General features: G+C 34.8%; 1 protein-coding gene across 1 annotated transcript in view; it reads right to left on the bottom strand.

Annotated features, from left to right (window-relative positions):
• ROCK1 (Rho associated coiled-coil containing protein kinase 1) overlaps positions 1-22,426 on the bottom strand; it is an 82,827-nt gene that overhangs the window by 14,973 nt on the left and 45,428 nt on the right. The window contains exons 11-27 of the mRNA XM_059859004.1: positions 21,636-21,702; positions 18,108-18,196; positions 16,483-16,531; positions 15,770-15,905; positions 15,258-15,349; positions 14,896-15,142; positions 13,128-13,234; positions 11,968-12,118; positions 10,940-11,100; positions 9,916-10,100; positions 9,119-9,188; positions 7,600-7,694; positions 6,421-6,586; positions 4,797-4,890; positions 4,364-4,452; positions 3,846-4,034; positions 3,485-3,650 (exon numbers count right to left, since the gene is read on the bottom strand). Of these exons, the coding sequence (XP_059714987.1) occupies positions 3,485-3,650; positions 3,846-4,034; positions 4,364-4,452; positions 4,797-4,890; positions 6,421-6,586; positions 7,600-7,694; positions 9,119-9,188; positions 9,916-10,100; positions 10,940-11,100; positions 11,968-12,118; positions 13,128-13,234; positions 14,896-15,142; positions 15,258-15,349; positions 15,770-15,905; positions 16,483-16,531; positions 18,108-18,196; positions 21,636-21,702 (2,153 nt within the window). The remainder of the gene's footprint in view (positions 1-3,484; positions 3,651-3,845; positions 4,035-4,363; positions 4,453-4,796; positions 4,891-6,420; positions 6,587-7,599; positions 7,695-9,118; positions 9,189-9,915; positions 10,101-10,939; positions 11,101-11,967; positions 12,119-13,127; positions 13,235-14,895; positions 15,143-15,257; positions 15,350-15,769; positions 15,906-16,482; positions 16,532-18,107; positions 18,197-21,635; positions 21,703-22,426) is intronic.

Genomic DNA, 22,426 nt, shown 5'->3' on the forward strand with positions numbered 1-22,426 from the left:
TAACAATCAGGAGAAAAAAACCTCATGTTCCTGATTATGTTACGTCTTGCAAAAAAGAATTCTGTTTACAAACATGAAAGTATAAAGACTCCCTAAGTCCAGCCAGGAGGAAGAGGCATTCCAAAGGCATAATTTAAAAGCATATACCTCAGTTGTTTCAGCAAGGACTCTGTTAACACTGGGGACACCAACTGAGACATGAGCAGCTATCTGAATCAATAATCAGGAGTGAGAGTTACAAAACATGCCTAGAATTGAATACAAGGCAAAACCTTCATCCACACAATGATCTTTGCCACATAAGTGAGCAAGAACCTGAGAATAGCCCAGATTCTGTAAAGGGGCCAATCCCCACCTTGGGAGAATATAATTTGTCCTAGCAGCTACCAGAATTTGAGGGAATATTTAGGCCAATGGCAGACAGAAAACACCTCCAAGAGAAATGCAGCTGTAAAGTGTGTTACCATGTGATTTCTCTGGGTCTATTTCTAAATGGAGAAATTTTTTTCTTACCATTTTATGAGTATAAAAAATTTTCTCAATTAAACCAAAGACTGCCCGTTGCCAGAATCATGACCATGGAATCATTCTTTTATACATACTTATATTATTTTATATCTTTATTTTTTTCCCTGGTAATGTTTTTATTTTGACAGGAAAATGAATAAATCATACTATAATTAATTATTACAAAATTCAACTATTTATTTGCTAAATTTTTTTTTAAGTGTCTTTGCCTTTAGGACAGGTGCACCAGCTACTGACTACTCATCACTTCCAGCCCTTAAAAACAAGATGCTATTCAAGGTGCTCTGAAGGAATGGCCATGGTTGGGCTGGGGGAGTGATGGGAACTTGGCACACAGTTGAAGACAATCAACATCATACAACAGAACTACAGAACTGCAGCAAATGAGCTGCTGTAATATGTCACCCTCTGGTTTGTACACTAATTACTTGATTCGCAGAAAAAAAAACTATGTGCTGGATAATTTCCTCTTCCTGTGCCATGGGCTATTTCTATTCTGAAGTCTGGCTGGGTTCTTTGTCATCTTTATAATGCTACTGCACTCCTTTTTTGCCCTCTGCTTAGCTCTTTGACAAGTGTGTGAAATTTGACTACGCTAATGTCACTTAATCTCCTTTAATTACCAAATCGCTCCTTATTCAGTTCGTGATCAACCCAGAAACTCAGTCAAAAAAAAAAAAAAAAAAAAAAAAAGGCAGCAGCATGTAGGGACATGATCTAAATCTAAATAACTCCTACGAATAAGTTTTAGAGGTCCTACCTGAATCAAACCAACAGGACAACTGCAGTAAAAATCAGAAGCATGTGTAGAAAAAAGGGCAAAAAAGAGAAAAGAAATGAAAAGCTAGCAAAAAAGAAATAGTTGAGGGCTAACAAGTAGACACCTCACCCAAGAACAGCAGAACTTCCAGTAACTGTCATGTTCTAATTAACACTGGGAATTACCACCTGACTTGAAAAGATCTTGTACAGACTGAAATTTCTCCCCCAAAATGGAAGCAACAGATTATGCAGCCAAAAGCCTGACTGCACACATCTCCAGAGGTAAAACTGAAAATAACCTTCCTTACTGAGGCAGACAAAGAAAGAGCTTTTTCCTACAGTCCACCCAAGATCTGGGACACAATGGGGTCATACTGACATACTATTGCCCTTAAGAAAAAAAAACTAGGGAAGGTATCTATGGCTGGATGGGAGCATTAATGTTTTCCATGCAATACTCAGCAGCCATCAAATGAAAATGGCTGAGAAGGGAAGTGAGGAAGTTCAAAACTACTCTTTTGAGTAGAATAAATCTCGTCTGTTTTGTTGTAGAAAAAAACCCTAAAGCTCTCAATTGAAAAGAGCTCAGAAATTTTCTACTAAAATTATGAACTACAGTCTTCTTCAATTACAAGACACTTAAAAACAATAAGGCTTGATTCCAATTTGTAATTTGAGGGGAGAAAAAAAATCCACTTTAATAAGAAAAACCTCTCTGATTTCCTTTTTATCCCTTTTAAATGGAATGCACTGAAAATTAGTATCTATGAGAAAAATTCCTGAGAAGTACTGCTACTTCAGAAATACCAGAAGGAATTCCTAGCAGGTGACAGCTAAGAAAAAAATTGTTCCTTAACCAATTGAATAATTCTAAGAATTTCCAGTGGGAGTTTGCCTTGAAGATGTCAAAAGACAAAATCTTTACAAGATGGCAATTTACAGATCAAATTCCAGAATGCAAAAGGCTTCTTGAGAAAAATGGAAGCTGCAAAGGAAAAGACTATACCATTACCTGAACAAAAATCTATTCGAAAATTAAATTCATTACAGCACTAACTAAAAATAAAAATCTAAAAATACACTAGGGGAAGATAGGAAACATAAATGGACACAGAAAGGAGTAACTACATCAAAACATGTACTAAGACTGATAACCTACCTGAAATTTCAACCACTCTAAGACTCCTGGAAAAACTCTAGAATGTGGCAATTTGAGCAGCATGAAGTGCATTAAGAGGAAAAGACATATCTAAAATTATTCTATTTACTTTTATCTGACTACTCATCCACTGAAGTCATAAAATACCCAAAATAGTATTCTGGTTTTGTATGTCTAAAAATATTTTTCTACAATGAAATTCAGACTTATCAAAAATATACTGAAAAATTCACAATTAATTCTAAAAATTACTTAACCATACAGAAAAAAGATATACCTAGCTATGATGCATGGAAATTGTCAAGCACTCCTGATTACACTAAATTTTTTTCCTGTATTGAGAGATACAGAAGTGTATCATGTGGAAGTACTAACTGATTACACTTTTCAAACACTGGGGAAGGGGAGAGGTAAATAACTAACCAGTCTAACTGTGAGTCTCAAAGTACAGTGCCTGGTACTGATACATGGAAATGACTGGCTATGCTGTATTACATGTTCTTATTTTAATCTGCTAAATCAGAGTACCATACAACCATAAATTTATTATGGAAATTCCTCCAATTATTTTTCACATCCGTGATTATTGCCAATTGTCACAGAGGTGATACATGACTGAGTAAGAAAAGATAAGATCAAGACAATTTTGCATTCAAGATATAAAACAAAATCATGATGCTGTAGATCATGTGTTGGCCCTATTTTCTATTCACCAAATACTGCACATTATAATCACGGTATTTGAAAAACAAGACATGTAAAGATACTCCTTCCTCAAAAGTTCATTTAAACAATGCCAATACCAAACCATACAGTGGCAAGTATGATGTGAGAAAAAATTATGTCTTAAATATAAGCAACTAAGGTATGAAATAAAAACAAACAAACAAACAAACAAAGGAAGTGAAGATGTGATACAGAATTAGACAGCCAGAAGACTTTAAGAAGCAATAACAAGTAATTGTTTGAAACAATACCTTCCAGAACTATGTGTATGCAACACAGCCGAGTAGTTCAAATCTGCTTTTCTCATACCTGAAAGATTTCCATCTGTTTCATCTGTTGGAAGACTGGCAACACTGGTAGAATCCATTCCTTGCTGGAGGTCCATGATTTTCCTTCGTAGTTGTTCTATGTCACTCTCTTTACTATCCAGCTGCATCTGGAGCTCATTCCTGTATGTAGATTCTTCTGCTAGTTGCTGTATTTATATACACACACACATAGTTACTGTGTTACCAAAAACATGGCAGCCAAGTACTTTGAAAACAAAACTCATATCTATATCTACACCTATATCTATATATATACATACACATATACACACACACATATATGTGTGTATATGTGGGTATATGTATATTCTCTAGTATGATAAAAAACTTAATTATTTTACCGCTTGCATTTCATTTAGCTCCTTTTGGTATTTCACAACCATCTGATTGAATTTCTCTTTTTCTTGATTAAGTTCTAATTGGAGCTTTCGGTTTTCCTTCTCCTTCTTCCTCAAATCTTGCATGTTAGCTTTCTTTCTGTCTATTTTAAAATCTTTCCGATTCATTATCTCAGCCAGTTTGTTGACAGCCTGTTAAGAAAAAGGAGAACCAGTAAGAAAAATTACATATGCAGCATGTTTCATAAAAAAACTTGTCAGTTCCTCTAGTTACAGGATCTGATAAAAAAATCTCCTCAACAACACAAATGGCCCTTACTCACAACTGAAGTAATACTGAAAAGTATACAGTATCAAAACTTATTCTTTCAAATGTTAATTTAACAATGCATATTGTAAATCATGGTTAATATAAACTTGATTTCAAAGGAACGAAGAGTTAGTTCACAAAAGCCAAAAACCTGAAATACTTCTATTAATGCAAAGTTATTATTGCTATTAAATTGCATAAAAAGTTGTACCTGTGTCTTCAGAGTTCTTTCAGTGTTTATGCTCTTCTCATATTGCATTCTAATATTACTGATTTCCTCCTCTTTTTTCATTTTGTAATCTGTTAAAATAACATTCAATTTTGAGGTATTTTAGTACAAGGTAATTATTTTTAAACTTAATTACTTCTATAAGTGCATATTTTTTTACATTCTGTTTTCCTGTTACTTCCTTTTGAGCAAAATACAATTTGCAAAGACAAAGATTAACACTACTGCAATGACCGAAAATGACCAGAAGTATATATCAGAAAGGCACAAAGATGAAATACTAAAGCCAACATCAAGCCCAAAATAATATGGAAGACAAATAGCAATGTCTTCTTCCACTTCCCATTTCTTCACATATACCTCAAATTCAGGCATGCTTCAGAACAGATCAATTAAAACTCCAAACATGACATACCTTCCTCTTGTTTCCTAAATTTTTCACTGATTTCTGTATTTTCTTTTGTTATTAAATCAACATCTTTGGTTAAAGTGTTATTAGTTTCTTCCAGCTACATGAAAAGAAACACATTTTAGAATAAAGAATTTGACGTAAATTCTAAAAATATCAATAATACTATTATTTTAAATACCCTTAATTCTGTAGCAACCATTTACTTAGAACACCTGCCTATATGAACTTGTAAAAAATGATACTATTCTTGTGCTGTTTTGTGATTTACTAGAAGGCTCAAAATACACCTGTCCCAGAAAAAAAAAATTATCACTGCAGAACTGACAACACTGTCAAACACTGTCATATGGAATCAAAAATCAACTTAAGCAAAGTTAGATTGTCAGTTATGGAACATGGCAATTTTAATTTGTTGTACTTTGGAAAAACTAATATATAGAGGCTGATACCATGAATCCAGACAGAAAAGTAGCTGACAGATGCTAGAACTCCAGCATTAAATCTAGAGTAGAATCAAGGCATTTATACTGCTAATCATGAAAATCTGCATATTTATGCAATTTACTGCATAAATCATGAAAATCAGGATTAAAAAAAACCTGAATTTGGACTAAGACAAAGCAGACATAGGTAAATATGAACTGAGCTTGCAAAAAAAAAAGAAAAAAATTGGAAAGGAAAACCACAACAACTTTGAATATGTGACCATATTCACTGCCACAGACCGGATCACTTCACAAATATATATGAAAAAACAGACATAACTGTATTCCTAAATAAAGGTTTTGTTTCAAGCCTATACAAATAATTGTGTATGAAGCAGTCTGCTAAAATTATCAGCATCTTGAAACCAAAAATATATTGGCCATGAGGTATTCCTTTGATGCCATAGACATAGTCTTCTAAATGCTGCTTAAGAAATAGTGGTATTCTTTAAATCTCAAGCTTAAAAAAGCAAATTCATGAAACAAACACTATTTGTACTATCCTTTCACAGAGATGTAATATCCATGGTAGCATTAACAGAAAGCCTTGAGCAACTGAGCCAAGCTCAGCTACACCTGGAACTTTATACCCCCAGGATTTTTAAGAAAACATGCACAGCTGATGCTAAATGGGGAAAAACAATGATAAAATAACTATGCTACATACAGCTGTTTGAGACTTCTCAGTTAAAGACATTTATCAAGCTCATACTAACATCCAAAAGCTATGCTATAAAGTGTCTTCAAAAATTACATTTTGGGGTTTGGGTTGTGAAACTTGAGACTCTCGAGTGGCTTTTTTTAAAAATACCAAGTTACTTTGCAATAGGAGTCTCTAATACACAGCTCCACAAATTTACAAGATTTAAATAATACACTTGACAATGACAAGAAGTAAATACAAAAGGCTTAATAACTGAATTATAGACATTCACTTGATTTTCATTCTGGCTTCATCTCAGATTAATGAATTTTGTTTTTTAGGGAGGCCACATGATGAAATGTAAAGGTTCCAAGTGACCCCAAAACTTAAGATACCTAATTAGTTATCACTTATGATCGCAACAGGACTTAATTAATTAAAACCATGAATTTTGGTTTCTAGCTGGAAGAGATGTATATGGGTATAACAGTCAATTTACCCTTCTTATGATGATGTCCTTATCAGTCAATTCTTGTCTGTGCCTTGATGCAGCTTTTTTACTCTCCTGGTTCAGTTCATAATACTGCTCTTCAGCGAGTGCCCGTGCCAACCGTTCCGACTCGGCTTTGGTTTCAGCTAAATCCAACTGGGTGGCGAGTGTTTCTCTGTAAAAAGGACAGTAAGATTTCCTTTTCCTACGTAAAACATGCCAAATTTTCACGAAAACTATCAAACCCAAATTATACCACTCAGTTAAAGGTCATTATCTTAGTTTCTTAAGAAAAGCAAGAGTTAGAAAACTGCATTCTGTACACTTGTATCCTTTGATGGTCCACACAAGCTACAGCAGCAAGCTTACTGTGATTTTTATTAACATTTCAATCATCCATGAAACACCAAGATGTATTCTCCTGCCTTCAAGGAACAGAAAATAAAACTGTATGTACAGAGTGGTCCATCAAAAGATACTTAACCCACATTTGCAAATTATCACAACTCCCTTCGTTATATCCAAGTGAGAAATGTTTAAGATGACCATAAGATTGCAGAGACTAGCGAGGGAATAGAATACAAAGCATCAATAAAAAGAAGTAAGTAAAGAAATAAATAACCCCAAGAAGAATGAGGGAAGTCTTGCCCACCTTCTCCTCCCTCCCCATTTCTTTGTTGGCTACCGCTCATGAACAACTTTGCAGAGGCACATATGCTTTCCCCCTACACCATATTTATTAGCTTAGAAAATAGTGCATCACAGTTAATGGTTGTTAATAACAGCTAGTTTAGCTGGAATCAGAAGTATACTAAATTTCAAAGACTTTGTTTCCTTTTTCTCAAATTATTTTACTGACTATAGAAAAATATTAAGTATTTATCACAATAACATAATCAAATTTTAAAAGCTGGTGAGATGATAACCACAAATTCAAATGTTTTTCAAAAGTTTTGAATCTTACTAAATTTTCAGAGAAGTCTTTGTTCTTCTTCATATTCAAATACGAATAACCATATTTGGCTTTATGAGTCAGTATAGGTAACATTCTATGTATTTGCCATGGAACACTTTTAAGGCCTTTTTCTAAAGGAATTGAAGCATCCTAGATCTGATTCAAAGCATACATGAGTGAGACAGTATTACAAGGAAAAACTTAGGTGTATGTGTGAAACATAATGGGCATACTTTTCATTTTGTAACTCCTGCATTTTTCTTTGTGTTTCTTTATTCCTTTCATCAATTTCCTCTTTCAGCTCCTTAACCTGAGTTTTGTAAAGTGTCTGTAAAAGAAAGCATTAAAAAAAAAAATCATTATTCAAATTCCATACTGAAATTCCTCCTTGTTTTCAGACTACTTAGTTTGAATTTGTCAAACCCCAACACATGCCAATAGTGTCATTAGTGAAATTTCCTCCTTCCTTTCTCTCCCTGATACTTCTTTGCAATTTCTGTGGGGTAGGGAACTGATATGACCAAAACAGTTTTCAATTTTCTAGTGTGTTTTCCTACATAGCTGCACAAATACAGGTGCTGCAAAAGAGACAAAAGGCACTGTGACACAGCAGAACAGGTCTCCCAGACACAACAGGACAAAACTGCATCTTGAAGCATCACTTTTCTCAAAAGGTTCATCCAACAAGCCTAACATCATTCTGTGCTTTCACCTGTTGCATTCTCTTTGTGTCCATGTACCTTTTCTCGTAGAATCTTAAGTTCTTTTCTGTACAAACTTAGTAAGTGATTCAGCTGAGGTCTGATTTATGTAAATTACTTACTGCTGTGAATTACTTCTACTTTTTATTACTATATTGTTATTATTACCATCACCGGTAATTCTGAAAGTTAAAATTTGATCTTCTACAGTAAACTACTTTTACTAAAAATTCAGACGGAATTTTGAATGTCTTATTTAAACTACAAATTAGTGAAAAAAGAAGAAACTGAGAAACACAATGCTCTGCATCTTATTAGCAGTTATGTCATGGAGAAATGCAGAAAAAGCGCCTGTAACAGATAATGAAATGATAATGATATGCAGTCTAGTAAACAAAATTTTTATTGCCTTTCCCAGGAAAAACCAAATTTAAAAGTATTTCCCAAAGTGAAATGAGTCTGTCCATATTCACAAATGTATTTGAAGTTCAGGTGTTACAGAGAATTTTATCCTATTGTTTCTTTTCACAGAGACAAAACAGATCAGACTACATCTATGAAATACACATTTTGGCTACCTGGAGTACCCAGCAAGGTTCTTCAGAGATTCAGGTGCAGAGAAGGTAGCTTTTTAGAATAAGGAACACATGCAGAATGCTACTGAGTCTATGGTTCTTAAATGTGTGTATGGTAGATCAACAGCATGAGATATTTTCCAGTAAGTTTGGAGGTTTTCAACACTCTACAAAGTTCGAATTGTATCAGAAAAATATCTCCTTCCCAACCTCAGGATAGGAAAAGTTCTGATGATTAATTTAGGTAAGAGTTACTCAATGTACTGTCGGTTTTGACAAATAACAAAACAACACTTTAGATACACCATCTAATGTTCTCTAATATTTTGTTCCTTGTTTGTATTTCAAGCAGGATTTTCTGAATTGCTGATTTTTGTGAGGCTGTTACTTACATTAAAATAATTTTAGTTTCAACTATTTACTGTTAAATGATTTTATGTCAAAGTTCCTTACACCAAATTCCTTAGAAGTCTTACCGAAAAATACTGCTCAGCTTCAAGCTGATCCTGAAGCTCACGCATCTGACCTTCATTTCCTCTGTACTGTCTTTGAAGGAATCAAAAAAAAAAAGGGAAACATTTAGAAGTCAGCTACTAACAAAAGACAAAGACAATTTCTAACCAGAACAGCACTCTACAATGATCTTCCATTTGCATATACATTACTTCACAAAGAGCAACAGTTTGCTGTATCCTGGAATTCTGATTTAATACAGTTCTTATTCTAAAACAATGACCCTTTCAGTATGTAATTCAGAAGCCAAGAAGTACTCTAAATGGAAAAACAGTAAGCCAGCTGAAAGAATATATGATAGAAGTCTAATTTATGAAAAATATCTTCATTTTAAGATAAAGAAACATTAAGAAAATTAATCAGGCAATGAAAGGGAACTATTGACTCCCGTATACTACAAGTCACATATGATTTAGTAAGTAGCTTCAGAGTTAATCCATAAAAAAGTAATTCAAATAAAAGAGGAATATATACACATATATATACACACATGTATATGTGTGTGTGTGCCTTAACATAGAATGGTGAGCCAAGAACTGTTCTGAATTTTAGCTCATAACAAAAATATTCCAACACTGAAGGCTACATAGAAATCACAACGTGCAGCTACACAGGAATCATAACGTGCAGCTAAAAATACTCTTCCAGTTTAGGAAAAAATGCCTATGCTCCAGAGAACTTTATTCACTAGCAGGAACAGGCAAAATAGTACATGTATAATTAAGCAAATTTTTCCATTTTACTTCAGGTTTTTACTTACTTTGCAAGTTGAGCCAACTCAAACTCCAGTAATCTCTTTGCTTCCAACAAGGTATTGATTTCCTGTTTCAACTGCTTCTCAGAACCCTTCAAGTTATCAGATTCAAAAGCTTGTGCCTTTAATTCATTCTGTGCCATTATTCGCTTATTCGTCTCTTGTTCTAGCTTAAGTGTCAGATTCCTTACCTAAATGAGAAATATTTCAATTTAGGAGCCTTTGCTAAATAACCAATTGCATGTGGCTGAAGAGGTTTCACATATGGATTATTTTATATTAAACACCACTGACTAGATGCTACACTGTGAACCATATGTCAAAGTATTCCTGAATCTCCAAACACTTCAGTGTAATAATCTCACACAAAGCTTCTGCCCTTAGAACCTATGGCAATGATACTGCAGGATGATAAAGTTTTCCCATTTTTAGTTTATTTCAAAGTCCCTGATTTAACTCATCTGAAAGACAACAAGTGAAGGAACCTAAATTGTCTGCAAACCTCTCCATGGATTTCAGATCTGAAAAATCTCTCACCCTAGAAAAAAAAACGCAGCTTATCAAGTACATAAAAACTAATTTACATAAGAAAGGTGTTATAAACTTCATTCCCATTGTCCTGTAAAGAAAAAGGATGAAGCTATTATTCTTAGTACCTAGTTTTCACACTCAATATTCTAACTGTATTTCCTCAAACAAAAGGAAAGAATGCAAACTAGACAACACAAACTCAGACCCGTAAATCATCCACATCAACCAGACTGCACAATCAAATTCACAAGCAAATTTTTTCTTTAGAAAAAGAGAAAACACAAAGAAAGTGTTATATTGAATTGAAGTTCAAATATGGAAGACACACTAGAGTTATGAAACAAGCAGAAATTACCTAAACCTACTTATGCCAACAACTATTCTCAATTCTACTGAGAGTTGTATTATATAAGGAGCTCAGTATAAGTTAATTTTCTCTCAGTTCAACTCTAATTTCTCATTTATATAGAAAATTGTTAGTGATGAACCTTTTACTTACTTCATCTTCCAGTCTCTCCTTTTGCTGAAGAAGATGTTCCAGTTTCTGCTGAGATTGCTTCAGGTCAAAGTCCAACATGGAACACTGTTTTTCAGCTTGAACTATTCGATTTTCTGCCTTTTCTCTTGCTGCCCGTTCTTCCCTTATCTTTTTTTCCATTTCTAAAAAAGATTAAGAAAAATAACAAAAATTATTACATAGCATCTGCAAGCATGCTTTTGTAAAAACAGTTATAAATATCCTAAAATTTTTCAGACCTTTTTGTTCAGCTATCTAAGCTTTTCTGCTGTTTGATGAAAGAAAAAAGATCCTGGCATTATTACAGGGAACACTAAAAAATATAAATAATTCCAATCTGCATTCAAAGCATTGGAACATTATCATGACAACTGAAAGATAAATACTGAAAGAAAAAACAGCACAAATTCTTGAAGTAATCATTTTGACGTAAGGCAAAGTTTCACTTGCATGAATGGATAGTAGCAAAAGAAAAAAATGCTACCATTATTGTTAACTCTAAAAGCCACATTTAGGTACTGATGACCTTCACAGGAAAACCTGATATATTCAATTACAAAATCAAGACACACCTTTGATTCATGGACATACATCTATAAAAGAAACTTCTCACTTCACTTCAGACAAGCCTAATACAACACTGGTATTTTTAATGCAGTTACACAGGAATGAATGCTCTAAGATGTCTCTCTTGATAACGCATTCTTTCAATTCTGTTTAGCATTAGACAGAGATTCAAGATTCAATAGCATTTTAGAAGCCAAGGAAGGCTTTGAAGTAAGGTATGCAAAACATTCATAAAAATTGTATTGTTTCTTAAATAGCATGTTAGGGAAAATAATTTAAAATCTATAATTTTAATGTTTTAGGATTTTAATACACATTTTCTTTATAGCAGAGATCAAGCACTTGTGGTAAGAGTACTACGGTGTAACACAATATATATTGAAATATCATAATCAGAACATATTTTATTACATATTTACCTGAAACTTGCAGGAAACACTTACCACACATCGCAACTGATCTTGCCTCCTCTATTGACTGGTGTTTGTCAGTTAACCGCGCTTTTGTCACTTTGTGCTCATTCACTTCCTGTTCTAACCGGTCTTGTAAGGATTTCAGTTTGTAGTTCAAATCTATCTCTAAATTATTCTTTTCCTAAAGATAAGGAAAGAGTGATCAGATTTCTATAATACCTGAGGAATCACATTTTTATTCCCTTTTTTATTATTAAATTTCTGTTATCAAGAGATTATCAGTGTTGTTTTCCATGCTAAGCAAAGAGCAGTGACCGACCAAAACTGCACTCAGTGCTCTGGAAAAAATTTCATTAACTTTTTTCAGTAGTCTACAAATTTGCAAGAAAATGGAAACTTCTCCATTTGTATAATCAGCAGTCACCTAAACTGGAAACATACAACTAATGAACGGACATCCCAGAGCACAGAGGAATCTGCATTACTGTCACCTGGATGGATTTGGGTTATTTCATTGCTAGGACTGCCAGGCATTAACAGTAACTCACTAAATAAGCCCTGGACATGTGCTCTGAGAGACAAGCACTGGCCTTTGAATGGCTGCTTCATGTAACAACAAATTACAATTGCTTGCCCCCTTCCCTCACAGGCTGTCATATCTGGTTTATTCACAGAGACCACACAGCACACCAAGTCTTTACCTGACCTCACCAGACAGAGTTAACTCTGCAGTCTGGAGAAAGGGTGCAGGATTTCCTCTTACTGTTAACTTGTTTTTCCATCATATGGAAGGGATCAGAAACATTAGAGGAACATTCAGAAGGAAGGACGGAAGGACAGAAAAAAAATTCCACACCAACGTTGATTAAAAAGCCTGCCTGGCACTGATCCAGTCAAATTAAAATCCAGTAAAGATAAAAAACAAAACAAAACAAAACAAACAGATTTTTTAAAAGTTCATAGATTTTCAGAAGCAAGACTGCAGTTAGAGTTAGGCAGGCAGAAAAAAATTCCTTGCTACTGGCAGTAGGATTGGATCCTTGAATCAGTGATAATGAATGACAAACACAATTTTCATGCACAATGCTACAAAAGTAAGAACTACCTGAGGACTTGAAAACATCAATAACATTTGAAAATATAGTCAAAAGCTGACAAAGAGCATCAGCCTCAACATCATTTCACCATACCTTTTCTGAATGATTAAGCATATCCTGTGCTTGTTTTCTTTCTGCTTCCACTCTTTCAAGATTGTTTTTAATGTTTTTTACTTCTTCTTGTAAAGCTGTAATCCGAACTGCCACAAAAAATTAAATATCACTCAATATTAGTTACTTTACTTAGATCAATTTTGCAACTTAGATCAATCTTTGCAACTTTTACTGATTTCTGAGCCCATAATATATTTCAAATACTTCAAATTTTTCAGGCATGCAAAGGCCATATATTGTAGAGCAAACTGACTTTTTTAGACACTCTTATGCATGTCATCAGTAACAATTCACAAAAAACTAATCATGCAAAAATGGTTCCTGCCTTCCATCACTTCCATTATCTAATATCCAGAATTTCTTTCATTAACCCAAGTTCTGCTAGGCTACGAAAGAAGCACCTGTAAGTGATGCTTCATTTATGGGTAGATAAGGCACATTACACAGAAAGTCAGTTTCAAACGGATTTTTGGGTACTAACACAACATGTATTCACCTAAGTGTAACTCAGACCATGGGGAAGTCAGGCACTGAAACAGGACTCCCCATGGAAGGTGGGAATCACCATACCGAAAGTGTTCAAAATATGTGTAAATGTGGCACTTAGGGATGTGGTTTAGTGATAGATTTGGCAGTTCTGGGTTAATAGTTGGCCTCAATGATCTTAGAGGTCTTTTCCAAACAAAACCATCCTATGATTTTAAGCACTGTGACATGGAAAAAGTAACTACTCCTTAAACCCTACAGCATCTACCCTTGGGTGGCATAAAAGTTTATATGAAATACTAAGTAGAATCACGTGGTTTGGAAGGGACCTCTGCAAACCATCTAGTCCAATCTCCCTGTCACACGCAGGGACACATCTCACTAGACCCTGTTGCTCAAAGCCCTATCCAACCAAGCCTGAAACACTTCCAGGGACAAGGCAACAACAGTTACTCTGGGCAACCTGTCCCAGGGTCTCACCATCCTTATTATAAAATTTTCTTCCCATATCTAATGTAAATCCTTCAATTTAAAACCATTGCCCCTTGTGCTGTCACTACAGACCTTGGTAAAGAGTCTCTGTCTTTTACGCTCACATTCAGTAGGGAAAGGAGAGTCCCCATTAAAAGCCTCATGGAAACTCAATACTGCAGACAGATGGTTCAAAATGGCAAGTTAAGAGTCAGGGTCCATTAGCACAGACACAGCCATGAACTAATGCATCTGAATAGTTTCTAGTTTGGAAGAATCAATACAAACAGTAGAAAGTTTCAAGCATCCTGAAAAAAAGGATTCCGCATCTGCATCCCTTATTGTGCCCTTAACCTTGCTTGTAAAAGTAATGTAGAATCAACATAAAAGAAAACAAATGCAATTTAACAAAAAAAAAAAATTTGCCTTCTCCACACATGAAAGAAGAGCAAGTCCAGGACATACCAACTTGGCTACTGTCCAAGGCAGTAAGACAGTGCTGCATCTTCTCTAGCACTGTATCAGCTCTTCCTATTTTTGCACCACTGGACTCAGACTTGTAGTCAGTGCAGCCCCAGACTCAAGATCAGTGTTTGACACTCTTTGATTTTGATATTCTCTCCCTCTCCCAAGAGCTGCTCAATATGATCAGGAAGATAGATCCAATCTTCAGAAATTGTTGAGTCACACTTTGTTTGCATGTTGTCTCTCCTCCCATTACCAAACTCTACTTCACTTAAGTAGGGTTATCACAACTTTTTTTGGTAAAGTATAAATTCAGAATAATTACCCTGTAGTTCTCCAATCATTTCAGATCCATGACTTCTATCCCTTCGTTCTGACTCCAAAGCTGCTTGTAGTTGGTAATAATCTTTCTCCACCTGCAGTTTTGTGCTTTCCAGAACTCTGCACCTTTCCTGCAGTTCTCTATTCAGTGATTCTACCTGACTTAATGACTTGCTCATTTCTGTGTTGCCCTTTCTCAGTCTTGCAGCTGTGTCAGATTCTGTCCTCAGCAAATCGTTTGCTTCTTCTAGCTGTTAAAACAAACCAGACAAAGATTCTCAAATATAAAGATTATGGATCCAGTTTTGCTACATTTGAATGCTTAAATCTAAGAAATAATTAAGACAAGAAGCACAAACAACATACTTGTTTTTGTAACTGTGTTATCTTCTCATTTGAAATTTGTGAATGCTGGCTGATTTTTTTCAAGTCTTCCATCTGATCTTTTAGTGTTGACACTAAAGAGAAATTGCACCATTAATACAGCATACTGTAAAAACCTTAGGGTTTTATTCTTGTTTTTTTACACAAACATGCTCCAAAATACTGTTTTGCATTGATAGGTTTTTGTTGACTTTTTGCTTCTTATATACATTTTTTTAAGTCAAATTTTGTGCTTGCAGACCAACAACACAGCAGAGTGCTGCAGAGCACAGAATTTGAAAATAAGAACAAAAAAAATTGAGTTCAAATAAAAATGAACTCTAAATCCATTCATTTTTGAACATCATTCATTTCATCTGATTTTTTTCATTATCTGAAAAGATCCCTTTTCAAACCTTAAAGTTGCACAGCACTTAAGATACCATGATACTAAATTATTTCCCAAAACACATCATGTACATCCTTAGTGTCAACGTTTGGACAATATTGCATACCTTCATTTTCCACATTACGTCTTTTTTCATTCTCTTGTTCAAATTTTCTTTGGTACTCATTTATCTTATGTTGTAATACCATCTTTTCCTTTTCAATCTGAGACACTGCTGTTTCCAAGTTCTTCCTTTGATTACCCTAAAATTCAAAGAATTGGTATTTTATACTTACATTTTAAGGAATGATCGCTAAACCAGCTACATGATCTCTGCAACTAACTGGAAACTGATGCATTGTTTTAAATGAATGAATTTCTGGCTTCCTTGGAAAGGTTTTCAGAAAAGAGATCTTTTTTAACTTCTACATGACAAATTTATACAATTACTAGGAAAACTGTTGTTAGTACAATTATTTCTAAAGTAACTACTAAAATTATTATTAAGAGACAAGAGAAGGACTCAATAGAAAATCATCTGCATTTTTGTAGTAATTGACTTTGATAAACTCCAGAAAATTTGCAACAAGCAAGACTAAGTAAAATATTTATCAGAGTAAACAGAAATCAGCATGACTAACAGAAAAAGTTTTTGAAAATGTGTACAAATCAAAATGTAATCTCCCAATTTTATGTATTGAAACATGATCGTTAGGTCTCAAACTTGAACACAGAACAATTTTTGTTAGTCACAGAAAAAATATCTTAGAATCATGAAAGTCCTATTCCTAACTCCACTCTTCACCCAATTAAGGCATCTTCAGGGGGAAAAAATATTACCTCTTCATCCAGTTCTTTCATTATCTTGTCTAGCTTTATGTTTGAAGATCTAAAAATAAAACAAGATCATTTAACAGATACATTATACATACTGTTTTTCTAGTGAAATGATTTGTGACCATTACTAAAGTGAACATTAATATTTTGACTAATGCTATTTTGTAATGAACATTTAAGCTGAGGAATCAATCAATCATTGCAAATAATTTGTAAAATATATCATTAAGTATTTATGAGCTTAGTTACAGATTAAATATGTGAAACTTCAGGTGCCACATTTTATCCCTTAATCTGCAAAAAACAGCGTATGTACACAATAGGTTATCCTTAAGATTAGAATATCCTGGTAAGCTGCTAAAACTTCCTCTAATTATGACCTCCAAATACCTAAAATAGCTCATTAATTCCACAGTAGGCAGCTCCCTACTACAGATAAAGGTATATAAATAATATTATTTGAAAGTCTCTCTGCTGAAGCAATGTATTAGAAGACTGAACTACAGAGAGTGTGGCAAAGCACACAGTAAAACATCATTTAACTGGCAATAACACTGACATGACATATCCATTGCATTCCTGCAGGCAGCCATCCCTCTTCAAAGAGCCAACAAAGAGGACCCAGACAAGGCAGCCTGGCAGGCACAAAAAGAGGCAGTTACAATAGTAACTGGGATTGACTGCAGACTACTAACTCTGCAGTGAATGGCATGACATACCAGAAGACACAGTTGTGCTCTGACAACTTCAGTAGTACTGCAGGAAGACAGCTACTGAATATCCCTCAAGAATGTATGTCCTGCTTGTGCAGAGCAATCAGCATGTGCAAACAGTGAGCTTGTGTTTAAGTAAGCAACAGTGTCACACAGCCTAAATTCCCCCACTAGACCATGTTAGTTACCAGTTTACACCTAAGGAGCTTGTACAGCTACACACTCTGGTTCTAATTCACAAGTCTAAATTCTTCCTGCATATTATACCTGGTGCTGCTTCCTGGGATTATTTAATTCTTCAGGAAAAGACTTCAAAAGGAGAAGCTAAGTGAAGGGGAATTTAGTTTGCATGACTCTCAGTAAAAATGTCTGACTATCAGAACAGAAGAATCTCAACTGTATGCTTGTGTGACTGCAAGAAAAATGCCAATTCTCACATAGCTGCTACTTCAGCATGGTAGAAACAGAACTTCAGAAAGCAAATTGCTGTTCTTATATGTCACCCATAGAAAAAAAAAGTGGTTTTCCAACAAGTACCCTCTATTTGGAAAACACCTAATTAATTTTAATAATCCAATATATGCCATATATACAGAATTTCATATTTTCAAAAAAAATCAGCATGGTGAGCATGTACCTCAGTCCAATAAAACATCTGAGTACAGAGATATCAGGTAAACTGAAACACCTAAGTGTTCAGAAAGAACCTGTGTTATATGGTTGTCAATGAAAAAAAAAATTCTTTATACACGCACTCAAGAAAATTTTAGAATTACTTAAATCTGTGCCTGGAACTCCCTTGGAGAACTACAACACCATTCTGAGTGTTATCCTGGTAATCCCTAAAGCAGTACCACAGAAGTGAAGTGTTAGATACACTTAAATTATGTAAACAATTGAAGTTCAAAGTCTCACCTGCACTTTTGCTCCATTTCATCTTTCAACTGCATTTCATTATGTAGCTGTTCTTCTAACTCATAGATCATCTTCTGCATATTTTCCAGCTTTAAATATATATATTTGTACATGAAAGAACATGCATTAATTTAGAAACTTTAAGAAAGTATTTCATAATATTCAGTTCTGCTTATATTGTATCACAGCTTACTTTCTTATACCAAAGTAAGACTTTTTACCTTATCAAAATGTGATATATGTCCCTTCCTCCCTGCCCCCCCCCCCCCCCACAATTTGATTACAAAAAGTAAGACAGTTTTTTTCATTTGTATGCACATGAAATTTCAGGTATCTTCAAAATTCACAGGCCTAAGCTAAATCAAATCCTCCTTGTTTTACAGATCCTCAGTACCTGACTAAAGATACTACCGCAAAAATACAAGAAAGCACTTCAGTAAGTTTGAAAATTTCTTCTAACATGAGCCACCACCTGTATTTTGCAATCCATCTACAAAGTCCCAACAAATTCAGGAAGCCGAACCAGGCCAGTCAGTTACTGGCAATGGGGAGAAAGTGCTCTCACCATCTCTTTAGTCAGAACTCATTTTTACAGCTAGAATTGTACCAAGGTTTGAAAGATAGCAACAAACTTCAGAAGTTAATATGGCACATTACTGCATAGCATGTACTGTTTGCCAGCAGGATAAACTCAGAAATTCATTCCTTTCATGTAGTCTCAAAATATCTACCACCTTCTATTGAATATCTAGGCACAATAATCCCATTCCAACATCAAAATCCTCACTTAACATGATGGTGTCAGCCTTGAAGGAGCTCATCAAGTCAACCTCATGTTGATTCATTATAAACCTTTCCACTGATAATTGCAAAGATTTCAGCCTATTTAATTTTTATACGTTTCCCTCAATGCTCTTGGAACTGCATAGAGATGTACTAGATTCCTAATCTAGACTCTCTTCAAAGCAACGTATTCAAGTGATGCTTTGCTTTGTTGTTTCCTGTTTTAACTCAAAAATCTCAAAAAACATCCAAAAATTAGACATTTCAGCACTTAAAGGAGCAGCTCTGGAAAACAAATCACTGATATGACATAGAACATAACACCATATGGATCAGACAATGCTTGTAGTTAAAAAAAAGGGATGGCTTCTTAATCTAGACTTTGAGGACAAAGGAAAGACCAGTACACAACACATTTATCTCCTTGATATGAACCACTGAGAAATAAAACAAGAAGCAAGACTATTTAAAAGCTCTCACTGTAACAAGCAAGGACCATAGCAAATGCCCCAAAAAGAGGATAAAAAAGGTTCAATGTGATTGCTCTTCCATTTCCTTTTACTCATGTTATAGCCCTTCCAGACAGGGTGCACAGAGGAACTAAATGGGATAGATGAGAAACAGGTCTAAAAAGACATCTGGCAACTGAGGCATTTCTGTACTGACTCCGACTAGCTTGGACTGCTATCGCATCCTCTTGCGTCTCTCTGTCTCTGCATGTTCTCACATCAGGCTGTACCCCAGGGGACCCATCAGAGCTTGCAGAGCAGTCTAATTATATCAGTAGAGACAACAGGCTTCCGGGCAAAGTTCTGCACAATCTGCTATCAATAGACTAAAGAATACCTCAAGAAAATCCTGAGTTACAATTAACTCAGTATAAAAGCACGCCTTTAAGCTTTAGTTTGCTCTTGGTTTCCATTTTGAGTAGGAAGCAGGGGAGGAAAGGACTGAAGAAAAGCCTGTCTGCAACAGAGAAGTAAAGAAACATCCCTCTGGAACCATAATACTTTTTTTTTTTCTTACTCACTACAGCATAGTGAGTCAGGTTCTGTACCCTGAGCAATGAAGAAAACCTAAGATCTAGTGCAAATGAATCTGTTCATCTCCTTTTTCTTAAAATCTAGACTGTTTACAGGTGGTTACGGCAGCACTATACCAAAGTAAGCAATCAGATCTTCAAAGAGGTTTGATTTTCAGTAAAAGGATATAGAATTCTATTTTTGTACAACATCATGGCCTAATTCTGTTAAGTTTCACACACTTCCAAAACAATTAGTTTCTTGGAAATTCGTGGCACTCATGTCTTTCCACAAAGACATTCAAAACCAGATACCAAAATGCCGAGAGACCAGGTAGCATCTTGTGTTATTTCCAGAACTAATTCATTTGCTAACCATGTGTCAACATTGCCATTTTCATTGCAGCATGTAAAGAAAGAAAAACTGCTGAGAAAGAACTGTGGGGGAAACATACATTGGAATAAAGACTTAATATTGATTTAAACCTTCCTATATCACTCAAATCCTTCCAGACCTTCACCTCCCAAAACTGCTAAAGTCACAAGACATTCAAATATGTCTGACAAAATGGACAGGACTATTGAGGATTCTTCAACTACACACTGGGTAGTATTCCACTGAGTATACTAAGTCCATTCAGTAACTCTCTTCAAAGTCAGCCAAAAGCCAGCACACAGTTTTAAGTACTTTAAAATACTGCAAAGTCTGGCTTTGTTTTTAAATTTTACTGTATGAACAGTCAAACACTTAGAAGGAAAAGAAAGTATATCAAACACATCAATATACATTAAAAAAAATCAAGGTATTTCAATGATTAAATTCACTCGCCCAGTAAAGGACATAACCAGTTCCCCTGTTCTGCACAAATTTTCTCTGGGTAGTGCCATGTGTCATTAAACCTTTTTATTGCTAGTTTAAGAGAAAAGGGAACACAGATCAGTATATTTTCTACTCTCAACAGAAAACAGAATAAAATACTAACACAGTAAATCATAGTCAAAGCCAAGATTTATTTTAACGTTTATTATCAATTTTTGACCATGTTTTCTTCTGGAAAGGATGTAATTTGTAAAATATCAAACCATTTTCAGGGAATAGTTTGATTTACATCAGAACTTACATAGAATCCAAGCACCCAACCAAGTCTCAAACACCTTAGCATATCTTCCTGGAAACCTGACTGCCAAGATGTTTGGGAGTAAGTAACTGAAAGAATTCCTGAGCATTTCTTGCTAGGTGAACTGCTCTAGAAACGCAGATCATCAGTGCCCCAACTCCCAACAGCTTGTGGGGAAGGCCTGTGAAGGAGCAGAATGCCCAAGCCTGGTACATTGTCTTCCACCTTCCACTGAGTTTACTGGAAGTCCAGACTCCACGGTTGCCACAAAGCTACCCAGGATCAATGAGGCACTCTAGAAACACTGCACACGTACTTTGATATTTCTAAAGATAAAAACTGTGAATCCTTTTCCACAAAAAGTTTTGGCTATTGTACTCAATTCAGGAAAAACAATGTTATATTAAGAAGCAAAATTCTGCTTTTCCATTAACTTTATTAGGGAGGCCATACTAAAGAGCTAAAAATCATGCATGGATTTCACTGACCCCAAATACTAAGATAATTTGAGACATCTCTGACCCAAGCAGTTTATGGCATATATGCAGTATATATTTATACATGCAACAGACTCTTTATTAGGATACAATAAAGATGAAGACATACCACACTTTTGTCCACACTGGAGCCTGTTCTGTTGTCATTGGAATTTTCTGCAGGGACACCTAAATACCTGCAAAAACATTTTTTAAAGTTATATTTGAAGAGTTGTTTAAAGGCAAGATTATTTTAAAAAGATTAAGATAATACAGACATCCTAAAATGTAACTCCCAGATTTATTGCTCCAAAATGTGAATAATCAAACAGCAACATAATCAGATTTAAGCACATTTAATTGAAAAATTCAATTTATTGAAAGGTTAAAGTACAAAGCTGCAATAGAAGGCCTCCAGAAAAAAAGGATTTCTGCCAAATACAATACAACCACTTTTCTTTCTTTTAATAACCATTTAAAAAAATCTTTGCTTTCCTTAGTTACAACACTCTCATTGGCTTCTATCCCATAAATATTTACTCAGGCACTTATGCAGCAAGTAGCAGTAATGAAGCAAAGTCTGCAGAGATTGTGTAACTTTCAACAAAGTCACTAAGAGTTCTACACACAAAAAGTTTGCCCTGAAGCCAGTGTTCTTATTTTATGTAAATGTTTTCTAAAAATACCATTAAATTCTAGTTGCGATGATTCTGGAGAGTTAGGTAAATAAATACAAATTACTGTTTTCAAATTCTTTTGGTATTTGATGTGATATTCTTGGCCTGATAACTGATCTAAAGAGACATAAAGCATCTATTAAGTGCATCAGATTACATGAGAAATAACACTCCAACACATGAACTGAGAAAAATGGACTCATCCTTTTCATTTCACGTGGATATTTCCAGATATAAAAAAATC

This window comes from Haemorhous mexicanus, chromosome 1 (assembly GCF_027477595.1).
Source record: "Haemorhous mexicanus isolate bHaeMex1 chromosome 1, bHaeMex1.pri, whole genome shotgun sequence".
Lineage (NCBI taxonomy): Eukaryota > Metazoa > Chordata > Aves > Passeriformes > Fringillidae > Haemorhous > Haemorhous mexicanus.